Raw genomic sequence first — 18,559 nt, 5'->3', positions numbered from 1 at the left:
TACACCGGAAAAGCTGTTACAGGATGACAAAGCAGGATGCCTCCGCCCCACCATGATGTGTCCAGGAGAGCAGAGGAAGCAGATGGAAGAACCTGCCATCCACTCCTTACCTCAAAAAGGGTACTTGCTCTGGGTGAACACTGGAGTAGCACCAGCTATGAATTACAGGGCTGGGACACAGAGAGAAGAACGAATTTGAGAGTCAGTAAACAAATGCCGTTAGTTTCCAAGTAAGTTGGAGTTTCTCTAACTGATACTTACTTCGCTTCTCTGCATCTCATCAGGTTGATAATTGAGACAATTAGGCTGCCATTCCCAGAAAAATGCCAAGGACTCTTATATATAGGGAGCCAACCGGTTCCTTTCAAAAACCAGTGGAATCTAATAAAATATAATATCACTTATATGTGCTTCTGAACCATGAAGTGTAATCATGTAGCAAAGGCATAATTGCCACACATTCTGTAGACCAGTTCCCAAAGCCAATGCACAGTTTAACATTTTCTTTTAAATCTTACAGGACCTTGGTCTACAAGCAGCATTGCTGAGTAGAAGAGCAGGAGAAAACGTCTCCAGGTAACAGCACCTTCAGCTGCTCATTAGCAGCATCTGAATATACTGTGTCAGCACATGCAACCATGTGTGAGTTTAGTGGGGTGACACTATTGATTGGAACCAGAAAGTATTTACTGTTATGACTGCAAATTAAACTGCACCCACTGTCTACATGTTTCCTGAACTCATAAAGCACTTTTATCTGCAGAATTCATGCTCTCTTATTCCTGTAGCCTCTTGGGCAACTTTTGACTTCTTCAGAGTCATACCACTACTGTTAAAACCTTAAGGAGACAGCTGCGAGCTGCAGGGAAAACTCAAAACTGTGAATAAGTGCCAAAACCTGAGCTATAACCAAACATTACCCGCCCACGGAAATGTAGGAATGACATAATACATGTTGGTCCATAAATGTTAATACAACATCTATGCAAATACTTAGGAAGTGCTACAAAGTGATACAGTCATTGTTATCTACCTATCTTAATGCAATTAGACAAGAAAAATTATTCCAATAAAAATTATTAGAAAAATAAGTTATAGCTTGTAATTCTATAGATATATTTTGCTTGCGCAGTGTGAACAGCAACTGACTTCATGCTGTGATCCACAGAACTCTCCCTTCCCATCATGATAGGTACACAGCCTTAATTTCACAGCCTAGAATTCATACAGACCAAGAGAACCGCAGGACTACGGGCTTCTCAGAAGTGACAAACTATGATTTATTACGCAGTGCCATTAGAGTTCCTTTTTATTAATCCATTATTTTCACCTTTCATTTGGGACCCTGAAATGTAAATTAAATCCCAGGACCAATAAATATTTCATGTTCTCCTGTAACACATTATCTTCTTTATTTCTGCTGCTCCTGCAATCTAACATATGGTTAGGTGGTTAGCTTGCCACTTGGCTGCTCTAAGCAATAAATTCACCGCACCTAGTCACTGTAGGCTAAGGGAGCACTCAGTCTCCTACTTTGTCTCTTAAATTCGAGTGCATTACAATCACAAAGCAAATCCTCCTTCTCTTTCTGATATCCCATTGAGTGCAATGGTCTAAACTTAGGTCTAGGAGCACGTGTGGAAACTACAAGAAACAGTGTCACGATTTAACTGGTGGAGCTCTTGTCCCCCTGACAAGAGAATTTATTCTTGTATGACCTATTCACACTAGGTGGCAGCATTAAGCACGTTTCTGCAGCAGCCTGCCAGGTCCCCAATTTAGGAATATGCACCCTCATGTATTAAAATCCAGACTGTTTCTCTCGATTTCTTTTAAAAGTGAAGTGAAGCTGGGCCGAAAAGCAGGAAGAACTGAAGCATGAAAAAGACACTAGAACAAGAAGAGAACAACTCTGACTCAGCAAGTCCTTGAGACACAGACTGTCAGAGGCTGGTCAGATATTTCGCAGTATGACTTCATGCTTGTCCTGTTCTTATGTTCTTCCTCAAGCATCTGCTGTTGGTCATTGTCCCTCAGCTGGATGTACAGTGTGGCTTTTCTTACATATGGAAAGCATTTCTTGCAAATGATACTGAAATACTGTCGTGAACAGCACCACAATTGGCTTCAGGAGTTAGAAATAAGAAGCTCCTTTCAGAATTCAAACCTTAAAAAAGCTGGTTCAACTCTGCCCTCGTTAATTTTCTGCTTTCAGAAGTACCTGAGCTCTGGGAGCTGTAGGTATGCATCTGAGGTGTTGGCTTCATGTGGCTGAGCAGTGAAATCCCATAAGCCATCTGCCTGTCAGCAGCACAATGATTTCTGAAGACAACTTCAGTTGTCCAGGGCCAGAACCTTACCGAAATGTATGAAAGCCAGAAACCTGAAACAGAGCGGAAGATGCACAGAGCCCCATACAGCTGCTTAGTCCAGCAAAGACCTCTGCAAATATCTCATGCCAAGAACCAACTGAAGGCGATATGTTGGAGTGCACAAATGATTCCTCAGGCCTGCTGTTACCCAGCGGGTCAGTACGCATCCCAGGCACCCTAACATAGTTATCAGACTTTGTCTCCAGCCCCAAAAAAAGAAAGAAAAAAAGAAAGAGGATGGCAAAGGATCAGAAGAAAGGATGCACAGACAGCCGTTGGTGTGGGCAAGAAGAGAGGCATGATTTGGGATGGATCATGGGGTACACAGAGCTTATTGAGTTTTTAACAGGGTAGGAGAAAGTATCTTGCATGAAGGAGTATGTATGGGTGGGAGAGGGATGGAATGGTCACAGAAGGACCCTGACATATGTAAGGATGGGAAAACATCATGTACACAGCTGATGAAAAAAAAAATGGATGGACATGAAGATCCACCACTACGTGTTGTGGGTGGCCCACGTATTGGTACATAGGAAATCCCAGCCGTTTCTCAGAATAAAATGTAGGATTTAACTATGCTACATCCTGTGTGAAAAAACCCCATCCCAAAACACAAAAGAACTGTCCTGCCTTAAAAGTAGTTACACTCTATCTGTAAGACCAGAGGCAACTGGTGCATACAGAGAAAGCAAGCTAGGGAAACAATCATGACAAAGGGATATTTCTGTGCTCCAAAAGACAACATGCAAAATCTTTTGAGATTTTTTTTTGTATTGGAAGAGATCTGGCAAAGGCTCTGAGATGCAGACGGCTTTCAGTCATCAGTCAAATGCTGCATTTGCATGAAGTTCAGATAACAGGTTTCAAAATAAGTAATTTGGGATTACCAGGGTGCTTTCAAGTCCCCTCCCCAGCAGGAGGCAGCAAACAGATGACTATCAGAATCAACACTAGAAATACTGCCAAGCTGCTGCCCCAAAGATCCTAAATACTGCACAGTCTGTAGGTCACCAAGGCTACAGCCAGGTTTATGGGTAACCCCAGCTTTTTTCAGTTGTCAGGTATTTGCTCCCCAAAATGAGCTGGTTTTTTTTTCATAGATACCTTAGAATTTTCTCTTTGCACAGTTCTTTAGAGGATATTACAGGGAAATGGAGGCAGAATTACAGGAGAGGCATAGCAAAGGCAGTTTCTGGCTTAGGTTTACACCATTATCCCCCAAGAGCCCCAGGCCCTTTCAGCAGAGCTGCTGCCCACCCTGTACCTCTGCAGAGGCTGCTCCATCCCAGGGCCTGCAGGTTTCCTGCAGCCGGTGCGTTTTCTGCACCAAGGGGGCTTCACAACTGTGCAATTAAACGTTCTTCAGGCTGACTCGTCCACAAGAAACAGCTAGTCTCTCAGCCCTCAACCTGAGATAAACTCACATGGCCCGCCTCTATTTTTACCATAATTCCAAGGTTACGGTGGTAATTTACTCATGCTGTAGCGGGTCTCCTGCAGGCAAACCGAGGAAGGCCGTTCAGTCTTAAGAGAGCTGCATGTATGCAGACACACGCAGCAGCAGCAGTCCTCACCATTCCTGTGCCGGAGAGGGCTTCGAGCAGGCCATCAAAAAATATTTTACGGAAGCACAGTTTATGAAAAAAGGAGGAAATAGGGCAAATCATAGTTAGGCTAGCAAGCTGAAATAAATTATCTCTGAGTTTCTTGTGATCCCAACTGCATGATAAAGGGCTGAATACTGCTGATACTGCAGTTGTCTTTTGTATAGAGTTTATGAGAAGTTACACAGAAGTGACCCCAGGGTTCCTTGTGTATGGATAAGGGCAAATGGATGTTGGGAGGGTACTGGTCTCCACGGGAAGGCCATCTCTGCCCATACAGTCTGAAAAGGAGCATCTCTGGTGACTGAGGAACAGCAGTTGCAACAAGGTCACTGTGAACTAGGCTGACAGAGTAGCTCAATAAGCTCTCCATAAATGCATGACTAAGACACTTCAAAAGCGACTCTGAACACCGCTTTAAGGAATTTAAATGAGCCTCACTGGCAGAAAGGGCCGATTGCTGGCCCTCTGCAACACAGTGGGACCTTTATCTTTTCTCAAGGCAGACATTCACACTGGTTTAGGGTACACACGCCACCACATAGCTTAGCCCCTGCTTTATCATCCTCATACCCTGTTCTGCATCCAAAAATAACTGCTAAAAACAGGTGGCTGTTGCAAACCTGTTGTTCCTCTGCTTGACAGAAACAATTTGTGAATATTTAGCACCTTGCTGCCGGTTTGTTTCTCCAAGACAGAGGAGTTGCTACCGCTTGCAATGAAGCACAAGGGAAAACTCAATTTTAAAGAGCATTACAGGGCCTTGCATTTCTTGTGCAAGTAGTCTTCTTTCAGTAAATGACGCTGTAGGGTTAAGTAAAATTTGGTGGTTTGTTTTGCTTTTTTTTTTTAATACACATTTGCAGGTACCACACTCAATTACTCAAAAGTACAAGCACACCGCTGTACAGGACAGAGTCCCAGAAGCACTCCACCTACTGTCCCACAGGCTGCTGCAAAGGTCTAACTGCATGGGCTAGTTTCTCTGAATACTGCCTTCCTCTCTCACAGAATCTGCCCACAAGCAAGGCTACTCCTTTTCTATAGTAGTCACTGCTCCTGAAGATGAGCCTCTAAAGGCTATCAAGAGCAGTGAAGCTCACTAGGGAAGTGAGCACAGCTGACAAACACAGCTAGGAAACACACGTAGGAAACCACATCAAATGTTACGCATGCTGCATGCAGTGCGTTGCTTTATGGGATGTGCAGGTACCAGGCTCCTCCTCTGAAGGAATACCACAGGAAAGGCGAAACGAAAGCTGCATCTCACGCTGAGTTGTGGTGATGGCCAGGCATGTAGTTTAGTTAAAAGGAGTGCAGAAAAGATGTCCCTACTACAGCAGGGACAAACAACAGCAGAGTATCACTTCGTCGGGCAGGGCTACCCAGACACATCCACTTCCCTGAACCCTCTCAAGAGCCTCCTCACAACTATTTCTCTCCCATATTTTGTACCCACAGGCTGTAAGTCAATACCCATCCCTGCCTTCGCTGCGAGTGAAAAGTCACCCCCGGAATAAGGTAGGCCCCCTCCAGCTCCCTTGTAAATGTATGGAAGCCCTCCCAGCTTCTTTCATTGACTTGGAAAGAAAATTTAGTACCTGTGCTAACTTTAACTAGGGCTGAGATTGCCTTAAAGGTAAAAAACTCATTTGGGGATGGCCACCAACACAGTATCTTTCTAGCTATCTCTAGCTCATCTCAGACGGGCAACAAAATCTTCATAGAATCATAGAATGTGTTGGGTTGGAAGGGACCTTTAAAGGTCATCTAGTCCCACCCCCCTGCAGTAAGCAGTAAATACAGATTAAATCAAAATTTTGTAAATAACTTTTGAAAAATCATTTTGATTCTGGACATTTCAGATGAACGGCCACATGTAAGTGAATTTGAACAGGATTTTGAGAGCACGGCTTGTTCATACAATCGTATCTGTAGCAGTATCACTCAAGAATCAAAACAAAGGAGTAACTTCATACCATGTTGCTTTGGTCAACAACAACTACGAAAGCTGTGAGGCAGCGGCACACGCTTTAGCACTGATAAATAAAGCTGACTGCTGCTTTCACATTTCCTTTGAAAGATAAGACGACTGTGTTCCCCCAAGATGCGACATCGTCTAGTAAGTGACTATTTTCTTGACTTCAGGTGAATAGGTAGGCAGTTTAAAAGAACAAAAATTCAAATATGAAAGATTTTGTTAGTATCATACATATCGTCCACCCCAATTATGCAAAATTTAAGAGAAAGGGTGGCATTTTATTCAGACTGTTGAAGATAGTGATTTGCATTCTTGTTTTCTTATTAAATCTTCTCCAATGCTTTGTTATTGTAGTAGTTCTTTGGTTTACATTTGCTTGTTTTTGAAAAAGGTCTTTAGACAAATTTGTTGGATATCTGGAACTCACAGGGTGTATGTTAATTACCTCCTTTCCACTTAGGCTCTAGAATCTGTTTTTCCAACTGATAACTTGAAAACCTCTCATCTCTTCCAACAAATATATATGAGATAATTTCACCTTTTCTGATGACTATCTCAAAACCCTTTGGTAACGAAATCGGTTCATTTCTAAGCAAGGCACATCACATGATGCTGATGACCATTATTTACCTTTTTCTGTTTATAGCCTGTATATATTGTCATGGTAAATTATGCTTTTTATTATTATTTATTTATATTTATTTTAAAAAAGAGTGATCTGTATTGGATTTTCTGTTTGGAACCCTGAAACAACAGAAAGGAACAACTGGCAGGATCACTATTACTGCTTTTTATGCCCTGCTTTTCAGGTGCAACTACTAATGCAGGATAGCTGATCAGCACAACAGAAATTAGACCATGGAGACCAAATGGGGGAAAACTCCTGTAATACTGAGAGTACCAGCTCCTGTGATGCCCAGTTCCCAGAGTGGTGGAAATGATAAGCAGCTGGTGACAGGAGGAGAACTATCCATGCTGGGCCAAACCAGAATAGCTTGTTCAGACTCTCCATTACTTGCTTGCGTTTCCGTTCCATTAATTCGAGAGTTAATTTTAACAGAACCAGACCTCAAAGCAAGTCCTATTTTAAGACATTGGACACTGCATGACTATCTTTAGCTCTCTTCTCTGCCTGTGATGTTGTTCCTATCCAATTTAGGCTTCTATTAAACTTCTTAATCTTTTTAGAACTTAGGCTCAGTCTATACAGACTTTTTCCATAACAACATTTCCCTGGAAATAAACTCATCCTGCTTGCTAGTCTCCTGACAAAGGAATTTTCTTCCTCCCCCCTCCCTATCTACTTAACACAATGCTTTCCCACTATCTCACCCCAGGTAGAAAGATTACTACTGTTTTTTTCCTTTGAGGAAAGCTGGAATAACTCCATGAACGACTAGTCTGACAAGGCATAACAACTCTGAAGTTTGAGACAGCATACAATGCGGATTCTAACTTAGGTGTGTGAGTAATAAGCAGGATGCTTTAAAAACTTCTGGCTAGAAAAGTATCAGGTAACATAATAACATGCATCATGAATAAATGAAAACCTTTTTAAAGGAAACTGCTGGATTTTCTTTCTCTTAAAAGTTACCATCCACTGGGGGAGGGGGGTAGCAGAGAAAAAAGCATACTGGTCTGTGTTTTAATGGAGTGGAGAGTCTGGTCTGCAGAAGGTAAGGATCTCCCCCTGTGTTTTTAAATTCAATACTGCTTTAGACACCCTTAAAGCACATTTTCAGTAGCAAAGACTGAAAATATTTGGCAGAGGTGGTCAGCTGATGCAGAAACTGTTCAGCCTCATAATACAGGATCTGCCTTTAAGAGAGCCTTCTTGAACAATTCTGAGCTGTACTTCAGCTTGCCTGGAACACAACAGTTGAGGTAAAAAAGTTTTCAGCTTTAGCAGCTCTTTCTCAACTCCTTATTGCTGTCCAGCATAATAAAAACACATTTCTCCTGCTGTTACACCAAGAAGGAACTTAAATGGCTATATTCAGGAAGGAGAAAGAAGGAAAAGAAAGAAAACTTAAGGCCTTTAAGATCACAAGAATTTAACATGAAAATAAATTTCTAGAGCATCAGCTGAAAGGTCATGTTCAAGGACTCCCATTAATCCTTGGCTATCTGTTTGATGGTTCCAGTCACCTCACCTCTTTCCTAAAACATGATCCATAAATTCTGAGTTTAGGAGCCCAGCTAACTGAGAAGTGTAAAGCTTGTGACATGTTAAAAAACGTCCTCAACTTAGACAGATCTCCTCTGCAGCATTCTGTTCTCTGAAAATATGCAGATCTGCTCATCTTGGTGTGTGTGGGAGACAAGACTATTAGAAGCCAGTGTCTTCTATTTGTATATAAGAAACTTTTTCACAGCCAAAGTTCAAAAATTGTCCTAGCCTGGCTTCCATATGAAATCCATAGTAAAACTCCCATCTGCTTTCATCAAAAACAAATTAGGGCATTAATGCCTGAATCTGAAAATTCCTGTGAAGAACATTAATGTAATAGGAAAAAAGTTAGGTAAAATTTTAAATATTTTGGTCTGTCCAGAGACCAAATGCTGTATCTTACTATGGAAAAAAAACCAGTTACTGATTAAAAGCAGGTATTAAAAATTCGTCTTTTCGAAGAGCCAATAAGACTGTCCTAAAGGCTAATTTCCAGTAACTTGGACACCAGAAGGATCTGTACTACTTTAGTAAGGATACTAACAAAATGTTATCAAACTATCAAAACTGAGTGCCTGGTAATTACTCTCTTTCAGCTCAGAGGAAAACACCTTTCCTTTACAAGAAAGAGGCAAGAAACACCAGCTGACTACTGTTGCAAATAGTACGTAAAACAAAACACAGTGCTTCCATTTGTTTCAGTGTACATTGTTGTTGATGTTGTTGAGCCTAACTTACTTTTGCAGATTATCTTCATCCCATGCTTGGCCTCCATCTGAATTGAAAAGTAAAGAATTTTATGAAGAGCCAGTAACTTTTCAAAGGGCCACGCAGTTTTATAGTACTTCTCTGGTGATAAACAGACTGCACTGGCTCTGCTTCTTGGCACCACAGAAACTACCTTTCTGGGTAACTGCTGCACATTATAACTCACGCAGGTGAGACCTTCCTGCCAATCTAAATGATTCAGAGAGGAATTCTGCTAATCTTATGCTGAGTAATATCTTGTAGTAGTATTCGTCCCATAGAAACACGCTCTTTATAGCTCAAGGGAGAGGACATTTAACCTTAGGCAAAATCTTTGAAATCCTTATTAACTTGTCTCACAAAAGGCTTTATTTACAAGGTGAACAGCTTGCAAATCTGGTTGTTGCTGTTACTCTTACATGTGCTGGCAACAGCCCTGACAGAAAACATGCCCTTGCCTTGGAGAGCTGACACTGCCATACTGCATCAGCTCTCGAGAGGGCATGTGAAGGAGGGGGGTGGACAGAGAAGTGGTTCCTCCTCTCCCTGACACTAATACAAATGTTTGAAACAGATTAACCAAAATCAAACGAGGAAGAGACATTAATGAAAAAAACTCCATGTTTTCAGTAAGTCACTTGAGAAGGGGAAAGGAAGAAGTGCTGCCATCTGATGATGTGACTAACATCTAAATGATAAGCTGAACCGCAAGCTCTAAAGCGCTTGCTCACTGAGACTCAAACCCCACTTTTCAAGACAGGTTCAACCCAAGCCAAACAACTCCGAGGCTTGGAGCCTGCAACCTGAGCCTAAAGGCTGAATTTGGCAAAACAAATTCTGTTTCTTTCATGGGTTCCTCCAGAATACCTTGATCCAAACGCTAAATCACTGATGTATTTGAAAGCTTAATCCATAATCTGTTTTCGGAAGCCTCTGTAATTGTTTTGTTTATCTTTTGAGTCACTGTCAGTATAAATCTGGTAACAGATGTGTTTAAATCCACCAGCTGTTGTGTTTGGGTCTTGACTGTCAAGACAACCCTCTTCAGCAAATAAATATATTTGCTTTTGTCTGTCATCATGGATGTTTTACTACAGCTCTTATCTGTTAGCACTTAGGATTTTGTCTGTCTCCTGGATGCATCAGGATTTCATTCTTTACTGAGTAAAAAAAAATCTCAATGTGTCTCCTTACAGGCTGCCTTTAAAGAGAAGGCAACATGGCAACTTCAGATGCTGATAACTTTTATTACAACTTCTCCATCATTGATCCCAATGAAAACAGAAGTGAGACTTTTCACACATTTATAAAAGTCTTCCTGCCCTGTATATACTCGGTTGTTTTCATCCTTGGGCTAGCAGGAAACGCGCTGGTCTTTGTCATACTAGTTTTCTATGAGAAACTGAAGACACTGACAGATATATTTTTGGTGAACTTGGCAATAGCTGATTGGGTCTTCCTTTGGACGCTGCCGTTCTGGGCGTATTCTGCTGGTCAGGAGTGGATTTTTGGCACTGTGGCATGTCGTACTATACGGGGCTTGTATGTTCTGAACTTGTACACTTCAATGCTAACTCTAACATCCATTACTTTTGACCGGCTTATTGCTATTACTTTTGCCACCAAAGCACATATGTGTCAAACCAAACGAATGACATGGGGCAAATTAATCTGTGTCTTGATCTGGGTGATCTCACTAGCATTTGCCGCACCGCAGTTTATTTTTAGTAAGGTGTTTAGTATTGATAAGTCAGTATGTCAGGAAGAATACCCAAACCATGGCACAGAACTAGCTCTTGAAGTGATCCAAGTGACCCTTGGCTATTTTATTCCCATGCTAGCCATGATCATCTGTTACTCACTAATTATTAGAACCTTACTGCATGCCAGGAGTTTTCAAAAGAACAAATCTCTAAAAAAAATATTTTCTGTAGTTGCAATATTTATTCTTACTCAGTCACCCTATACTTTCTTGAGACTGATAAAGATCATAGACTGGAGATTTAATTTGAACAGCAGCTTTGAATATGCAATCATCATAACAGAAGCTCTTGCTTATTTCCATGGCTGTCTTAACCCTGTTCTGTATTTCTTCATGGGGGTAAAATTCAGGAGGAACTTACAGAAAATTATTAAAAACTCAAGATGCATCAAACGGCAAGTTAAGGCTAAACAGTGGCAAACCACTGAAGAAGAAGGCTCTAAGACTTTTACTGCCTCAAATAATGCAGATGCAACAAGCATGTACCCACTATAAAACTGCCTAGAAAATCTGACAACTATTTACAGCTTTTTTTTTTTTTTGTAAATACTGAGATAGGTAGTCTGCATGAAAGAGGAAATACAATCCCATTAGTAAAGACACTGTGATTGGCTTTAGGCCAAAATATCTTAATCATGATATTTCAGCTTTTCCTGTGTTCCTAGTCAGAGCTGATTCTAAGACAAAGCCAGTAACTGAGTTAACTGTGCAGAAGATCTTCAAAAGGTATAAGAAACGATGAGATAAAACACTGTTCTTCATGACATAAAGCTAACTTGGACTTCATGACTCCAGAGGGGCTGGAGACATTCACCAAACCTCTGGCCTACTGTTTTTCCATTAAGGGTGTTTGTTAACAAATTATTTTATGAATTTTGTTTCAAAGATATATATTTTAGTTTGGCTTATTCATTTCATGAGAATTTCTAGATTAAAAACATACACATTTCAATCTTCATGCTGAGTTTCATGTGTACTTGGGGTTTTTTGTGTGTTTTGGTTTTTTTTTTTTTTTTTTTTCCATTTGGGAGAAGGTCTCCACACACACTCCTTTAGCATTCATCTAAAATTTCTGTAATAAAGCAGCATTTTAATCTGTTTTCCACCTAATATTAGGTTCATGGCCTGAATCTCCCATACACATCTTTGTATCTCCCCTCTGTTAACAGAACTCATGTTGCCAGATGACTAGGCACCCTGTCAACACAAGAGATACCATACTGCACATGGGCTCTAACACTGAACTGTGGTTCCGTAGACGCAAACTCTCACACCCTAATTCCCACACATTCTTTGCACTATGACATCTTTACAGTCTGTTTTTCCTGGCATCCCCTTGGCACCCTGGTTCCCTTGCCGTGAAGCTGTGGATTCCTTAGTTGTTCTTCCCTGCTCCTGCAGTCCCTCCTTTCCACAGTGGGAGGCAAAAAAGTGCAAAGAGGGCAGTGCAAGCTGGGTCAGAAAGTATGCAAAAGTTCTCTGCAAGTCTCTTGCAGAGTAGCACAACAGGGGTGGAGATTGGAATAGGGAAAAGAAAGAAGGGATGTTGAAGAGCAGAGGGAGGGCTTTATGCAGTTGTGGGCTGCCTATGATGAAGGCAGGGTTGGGTCTGGCCCAAAGGCTGGAAGTCCTTTGCATTACCACTTTGAAATAACAGTTTTAACTTGTTTCAAACCATTCTTGCAATAACCACACTCGCTCTGCATGTTCCTTTTCTCCCCATTAACACTCAGTCCTTCCTGCCAGATCACTGCACCTCAGTGGTACCTGACCCTTATGGGCACCATTGTGTCTGTGTTACCTTTTTCCCCATAGAAAACAGCTGCTTAGGCAATCCTCTCCTAACTACACAATCTCTCTTGTTTCTCCCATAGTGAAATGGTGCAATATCCTAAAAAACAGAACTAGGAAGGAACATGCTGTGCTTTCACATCTGTGTGGCAAGTAAAGCTGCTATTCCAACACACAGTTGCAAGGCAGGCTTTCCCAGCAGAGGGTGACAAGAAGTGCTCCTGTCCCCACTCCTCGCCCAGCTGGTTCTGTGCAGGGCAGCGAGTGCACCAGACCACACGCAGTTCCCCACTTTGGCTATGCTGGCAGCCTGCCCGGCCACGTGATCTGTAATTAGGTCAGGAAAGAGCGTTATGAGTCATTAAGAAAAAAAGAATCCAAAACAAAGCAACCACAGTGCAGACAGGCTGAGATGTCCTTTCTACCAAAAGCAGTACCAAGGTGTGAATAAACTCTTTGTTTCTCTACCAGGGTAGTGGTAATTTTTTTTTTTTTTTTTTTTTAAACACTTCTGCTGTCTGTGACCTTGATTCTGCTGCTGCAACATTTATTGCAGGCATGTAATTTCTACAATATGTTAAAATGGAAATACAGTGCACTGGTTTGCCCTGGGAAGTTTGACCCAGTGCTATGCAATATCCTGACCTTTGCTTTAGAACACAATCTACAAATGTGAATGCTTTAGAAATAAAAGAGTTTAAAAATACAACACTTCAAAAGAGAACCCATGAGCCTTGAAGTAGCAAGGCGTACTGCAATCGCACAACTTACCTCAGCTTCTCACGTTAAGATTTCAATCAGGTTGCTACAAACTCACGTAACAGCCCTGAACACAAAAAGCAACTGCTGCTTAATCCTAACCGTAAGGAACAAGCTGCTTCAAGGTCAGTCAGAGTTATGCTGGCACTGCATATATCTTACTTTGCCACACACCTGTGCAGCTCATGACCAAGATGAGTTTTATTTCGTTCTGAACTGACTTGTACCAAGAAAGGCAGTCTCTCAAAGTCTGCCATTATGAAGTAAAGCCGTTGTAATCATTTCATGTCATTTCAAGGAAAGAACTACAGGGGCAGAGTTAAGTGAAGAGAACAAGTGAAAAATAGAATAACAGTACAGTAGACACCAAAAGGGGGACAAATAGATAAGAAAATGTACTTTAAGACAATTCACTGCTTTGAGCACTGGCTCCCATTTCCAGTCCAGCAAGGACTCACACCCAAAATAAGGTAAGGCCAGTGCAAAAACCTCATCCAGACACTCATACAGAGTAAAGCCATAAGAAACTCTGGCAACAGAGCATGTCTATTGCAGATCTTCTCTCTATTTGGACCATCCAGCCTCTTTCTCTTCCCTTTCTTGGCTGATTGTCTCCCTCCCTTTTAGAGCTGCAACAATTAGTTCAAATCTCCGGCAAAAAAACAAATAACTTGGACTATTTTCAGCAGAATTCCAATAAAGAAGTGGCCTGAAAACTAACTTACTTATATGCATTCCTCAGACATGCATCTAGCAAGCACAATCTTGAATCCTTTCTGTCTTCCCCAGGCACAATATCAAAGCAAATTCTACCCCATCTATTCAATTTCATGCAAAGAAAACATTATTGGGATGCCAGTGGATTGTTATTTATGCTTCAAGACTACCTGAAATCTCCACATAGCAATCAGGCCACATTTAGCTGGACACTTTCACAAAAAAAACCATCAAAGGTCTATATGAAGCCAAGGTGCTCCACCAGTCCAGCACGGCCAAGAAATCTGCAGCGGTGAAACCAGTAGCTCACAAGTCCCCGAGATGCAGATCCTTGGAAGGTGGGAGAAAACACAATGGGAAATTATCAGTACATCTGCTATGGGCTGCTATCAAAGACAGGACAGAAGGTTAGCAGAACCTTTGCTCAAACTCAGTATAGTGGTTCTGGCATGTTTACCTTCAAATACCCATGGTATCAAATGCCGCGTTATCTGCTCGTGCACTAAGATACGCTCAGGCTTTCGGTATACATACGCTCCTCACCACAGAGACAAGTGAGAAAACTTCTGTGCTCTCATAATCAACGCTGTGCGCTGCTTTTTTTCTTCAACACATACCACAGGTGCCACACCATCGCCTGCCTCATGTATCAGTTTCTGCATCTCTCCCGTAACACAAAACCACACAATCAACACAAGATGCTCAAGTCATCCACAATGCAAGAAAGCCATTTTCCTGCAGTGTTCAGGCTAGTGAGACCTTTCAAACATTACACGTCACAAGTGTCATACAGAAGGGCAGGTATGGTCTGCAAAGTATGTCTCAAGCTCCACGTACGACCACAGTAGGGCTCTTACCCCTGGCTCGTAACACTAATGAGCCAAGAGTGACAGACGATAAAACACTTGTTCCTGGCTTTCCTGCCTATAATCTGTGAACAAGGGGAGATGGACAGCCTTTAAAAGTTTACGCGGTGCAAGTAGGATGTTGCATGAGCACCCTTCAAGAATAGTATTCCATTGTTAATGGCAATCTTTCCTTCCTGAATACTTTGTGGGACAAGATGAATCTAGCCCAATCATAAACTGAAAAAAACGGTGACACACATTTATTTCTTTTCTTCTGGTTTTATTCTCCACAGCTAACTCATGCTCTGGAGCTATGATAGGTATGATATCCCCTCTGCAGATAGCATGAATTCAAAGTAGTAGTATGTTACACTTTTTTTTTTCTTCTTAAAACAAACAAACAAACAAAAATCCCCCACTGCAAATTGTCCCTTTGGAAAACAAAGGCAATGCTAACTTCACAAGAGCATTTTGAAGCTCAGTTTGTTCCTGTCTGCTCAATGCATGATGAACATGAATATACTGTCAGTGTCAACGGTATACAACAGTATGCAATATAGGCAGAATACACAGAACTTATTCACCGAGAAACAAAAATGTAGAATTTTGACAAGTTTTTTTTCCAAAAAACCAAGTCTGCACAGTCTGTCTTGTACCCAAATTGCAAGTCACTGTGGTTTATGCCGGAAATGGGCCTGTTGAAGGTGAAAAAGTCTAAATCTGCTTTCTCAGCAGCAGGCTCGTTACTCTGTGGCTATTTTCAGTTTAGCATTTAGATTTATCATGCTTATTTTTCTGGTCAGAAGCAAAACAACTACAGAATTTAGGTGAAATTTTTTTTTTTTTTCTTCTCAAATATATAAAAGTTTTTGAAAGATAATGCATTTTACAGGACAGAAATTTTGGAAGATATTTGAAAATATCTGAACAACAGTAAAGCAATATTTTGTATAAACATGGATATACATTAAATTATAATACTACAACATAGTTTGCCAACCAAGTACTCAGATATTCAGATGGCCTTAGATCCTCTTCATTGCTAATTTATGTAGAAGTAGATATAAAAAAATGACCGAAATCTGCATTCACTCTCATTTTCTTCAGAAAAAAAGAGCAAACTTGTGCCAGATTTAGCTACACAATTGCTGTTCTATTTCTCTTCTGTAAGTTGTTGCCTTTAAAGTAGTAAGGAATCCTACAGACACAGACCAGTTATTTCACATTCAGTTCAATGAAGCCTGTCATAGAAAGAGCACATCTTTGCTTATCTTTTCCCCACCTCCTTGTTCTCTTGTTATTAAGTAATGGTGAGTCTGACAGAGTATCGCTTAGCTCCTATTATAAGTTAAGTGTGAATGATCAGTGATCCAGTATAGCCTGCAAGCTGATTTTAATGGTGACAGCTGGCCTGATGACAGCACAGAACTGGGATCACTCCTCTGTGCTGTGGTGAAGCAAGTGGAGGGAAAGTATGGAGCTGTTTCAATTTACTAGATTTGATACTGACTGTGCAAATAGGCCAAAATTATTTTGTGTTGGGCTACTGAACACGTGGCTGGGAACAGAAGTGTCTTCTATTTATGCAGAAGTTGGCTATCAGTTGGCTATCACTGAATAGGAAAAAAAAAACAACCCACAAACAACACTCCAGACAAAACCCAAAAGAGTTCCCTCTCCATGAAGCAGTGTTTACTTACAGATCTGTCACGCTTTGATCCAGAGAGTCTCTTTCCATCTCACTTTCATTGTGGAGAGAGTCTGATTCCTGTACTTGACACAGCTCCTCATCAGTGATTATATCAAATGCTGCATCATCTAGTGGTTTACAGGCTTCACTTGCAACTGTGCCATAGAAGGGCATGAAAAGAAACATAAACAATATTAGCTGGTTATCTGGAAAACAAACAAGCAAAACCCTTAAGGGGGAAGACTAGGCCTTTCCTCTGCTTTTACAGAAGCATTAGATAGCTACTAGAACCAAGAGAAAACCTCGGTCTGACTGACACTCATTTAATATACATGCAAATTTCTGTCAATACCAATCAAAGATGGGACCAGTCCCACCCTGAAAACACTCCATGAACATGCAGGTCCTTGGGACAGGAGGTGACCGTGTTGTTTCTTGGAGAATGTCTAAGAACCCTACTTATTTATCCACAACGTGCAAACAATAGACTAACCAAGAGCCCTCTCAGATGGTGACACAGGTGATTCCAACGAAGCTGGTGATCCTTCCTGGTTGGCACTGGATCCAGAGTCATCGGTACTGTCCACAATGACTCTAGGTTTACTAAAGCAAGCTCTGCAGCAACGCTCCTTTTTTCCACCTGGCTTTGTCACCATGTAGTTGTTGCAGCAGTAGTAGCAGAAAATGCGACCGCACATTCTAGAAATGATTTGAAACCGCAGGTGTTAGAATAATACCACATATAAGTGGAACATATCTATATGACAGAGTCTGGGGCTTTGTCATAATGGTCTTGTTTTCTGCAAAAGCCCGAACGCTACATCCATGGCAGATATCATAATACAGGCTGTGCTGTTTTCTGAGGTGAAGCAAGTTTTCTTGACAAACACAGGACAGAAATTCACATTCATATTTTGCTGCCTTAATAAATAGGGAAAACAGAAAAAAACCCATAAAAATACTAAACAAATAAATATATATTTAAATATAAAGATATGAAACAATTAAATACCCACAAGTATGCAATATGAAAAATAATATATATATATATAAAGTACATACAAGGGAAAGGTACTTAATAATATTGCACAGGCCAAATCTCAAACTAAGGTAGAGCAAAACTCTTTTTGATTGTAAGGACTGTAAGAAGATGTCTATGTGTCTCCACTTAGTAATCACCCCTCTCCCCTTCAGAGAGGGAAGAAGAAACAATATTGGAGACATACATATACATTCAGCCCTCCTGCCCTCTCTGCTCTGCAGTCTCTCAGTGTTAGACCTGTCAACTACTTTTTAATGAACATGTTAAGCTTTCCATGATGAAAAGCACCCAGCAGAGATGACTGTTAATCGTGTTTTTGTTTTTCATAATCATTTAAATCATTAGTAGGTGAAAACACAAGCAGGTTTCACAGATTTTATAGAAATGAGTAATTTGGAAGTTGTTACCAGAAATTACTTCACTATTTATTAACACCCATCAAATATTCCCTACATTCAAATGCAATTGAAACAGTCTCAGTACTACATACCTTACATGATGAATCAGGTCATGACAATAAAGAACAGTAACGAGCCACAACAAACATATCACTAAAACTCTGGAATGTATCCACTTAAATATATTTTAATACATCTAGATCGGGTAACTAATAACTCCAAGCAGGCTAACTGTATAGGAAATAATTTAATATTAACTTTTTTTCTGGTAATTATCTCTGAACATACCTCCTGTAAGTAACCAAATTTATAATTGCACAGCATGTTGGATTTGTTCTGGAATACTTCCATCACAATAGCAAAACCATCTTAGTGAATATTGTTTACAGCATGCACACAGCAGGGCATAATAAATATCTTAAAACCACCATCTTACAAAGAAACATACTATGTACGGTGTGATTTTCCAGAAATAAGAAACTGACAGACTCCTCAAATCAGTTACATCAAGATCTTTGCCTTAATACATGTCAAGGAATCTTTCCACTAATGTCTCTTACATCCTTGTGAGCTCATGTGTTCTTTCAGCCTCTACAATGTCCTGTATCGACAATTTTGACCAATGAACTGTGAACGTTAAGAAGAATTTCATTCATGTAAACACTCATACTGAATTTT

General features: G+C 40.7%; 2 protein-coding genes across 12 annotated transcripts in view; one reads left to right on the top strand and one right to left on the bottom strand.

The window, feature by feature from the left end:
* FYCO1 (FYVE and coiled-coil domain autophagy adaptor 1) overlaps positions 1–18,559 on the bottom strand; it is a 55,381-nt gene that overhangs the window by 8,422 nt on the left and 28,400 nt on the right. For 2 of the 6 annotated variants that reach the window (XM_063325337.1, XM_063325341.1), the window contains exons 13-14: positions 16,935–17,140; positions 16,452–16,596 (exon numbers count right to left, since the gene is read on the bottom strand). In XM_063325337.1, coding sequence (XP_063181407.1) covers positions 16,452–16,596; positions 16,935–17,140 — 351 coding nt within the window. Of the gene's footprint in view, positions 1–110; positions 171–10,101; positions 12,755–14,092; positions 14,234–14,254; positions 15,993–16,451; positions 16,597–16,934; positions 17,141–18,559 lie in introns of those variants that run through there. The other 4 variants (XM_063325335.1, XM_063325338.1, XM_063325339.1 and 1 more) reach the window with 4 other exon arrangements.
* On the top strand, positions 6,026–11,134 carry CXCR6 (C-X-C motif chemokine receptor 6). 6 transcript variants are annotated; one of them, XR_010069878.1, is made up of 4 exons: positions 6,051–6,098; positions 7,295–7,417; positions 8,724–8,791; positions 9,505–9,601. XR_010069878.1 is itself a non-coding variant. In XM_063325342.1 (4 exons), exon 4 carries the CDS (start codon positions 10,094–10,096, stop codon positions 11,129–11,131), a length of 1,038 nt encoding a protein of 345 aa, XP_063181412.1. In that variant the 5' UTR covers positions 6,051–6,098; positions 7,295–7,417; positions 8,724–8,791; positions 10,071–10,093; the 3' UTR covers positions 11,132–11,134. The 6 variants fall into 6 exon arrangements, 4 of the variants coding, with proteins under 4 accessions (XP_063181415.1, XP_063181412.1, XP_063181413.1 ...); XR_010069877.1 differs by having other exon boundaries at positions 9,449–9,575; XM_063325342.1 differs by lacking the exon at positions 9,505–9,601 and adding an exon at positions 10,071–11,134.

This window comes from Chroicocephalus ridibundus, chromosome 2 (genome assembly GCF_963924245.1).
Source record: "Chroicocephalus ridibundus chromosome 2, bChrRid1.1, whole genome shotgun sequence".
In the NCBI taxonomy this organism is placed as follows: domain Eukaryota; kingdom Metazoa; phylum Chordata; class Aves; order Charadriiformes; family Laridae; genus Chroicocephalus; species Chroicocephalus ridibundus.
Note: the sequence above shows the minus strand (reverse complement) of the source record. Positions and strands in the feature narration are given on the sequence as shown.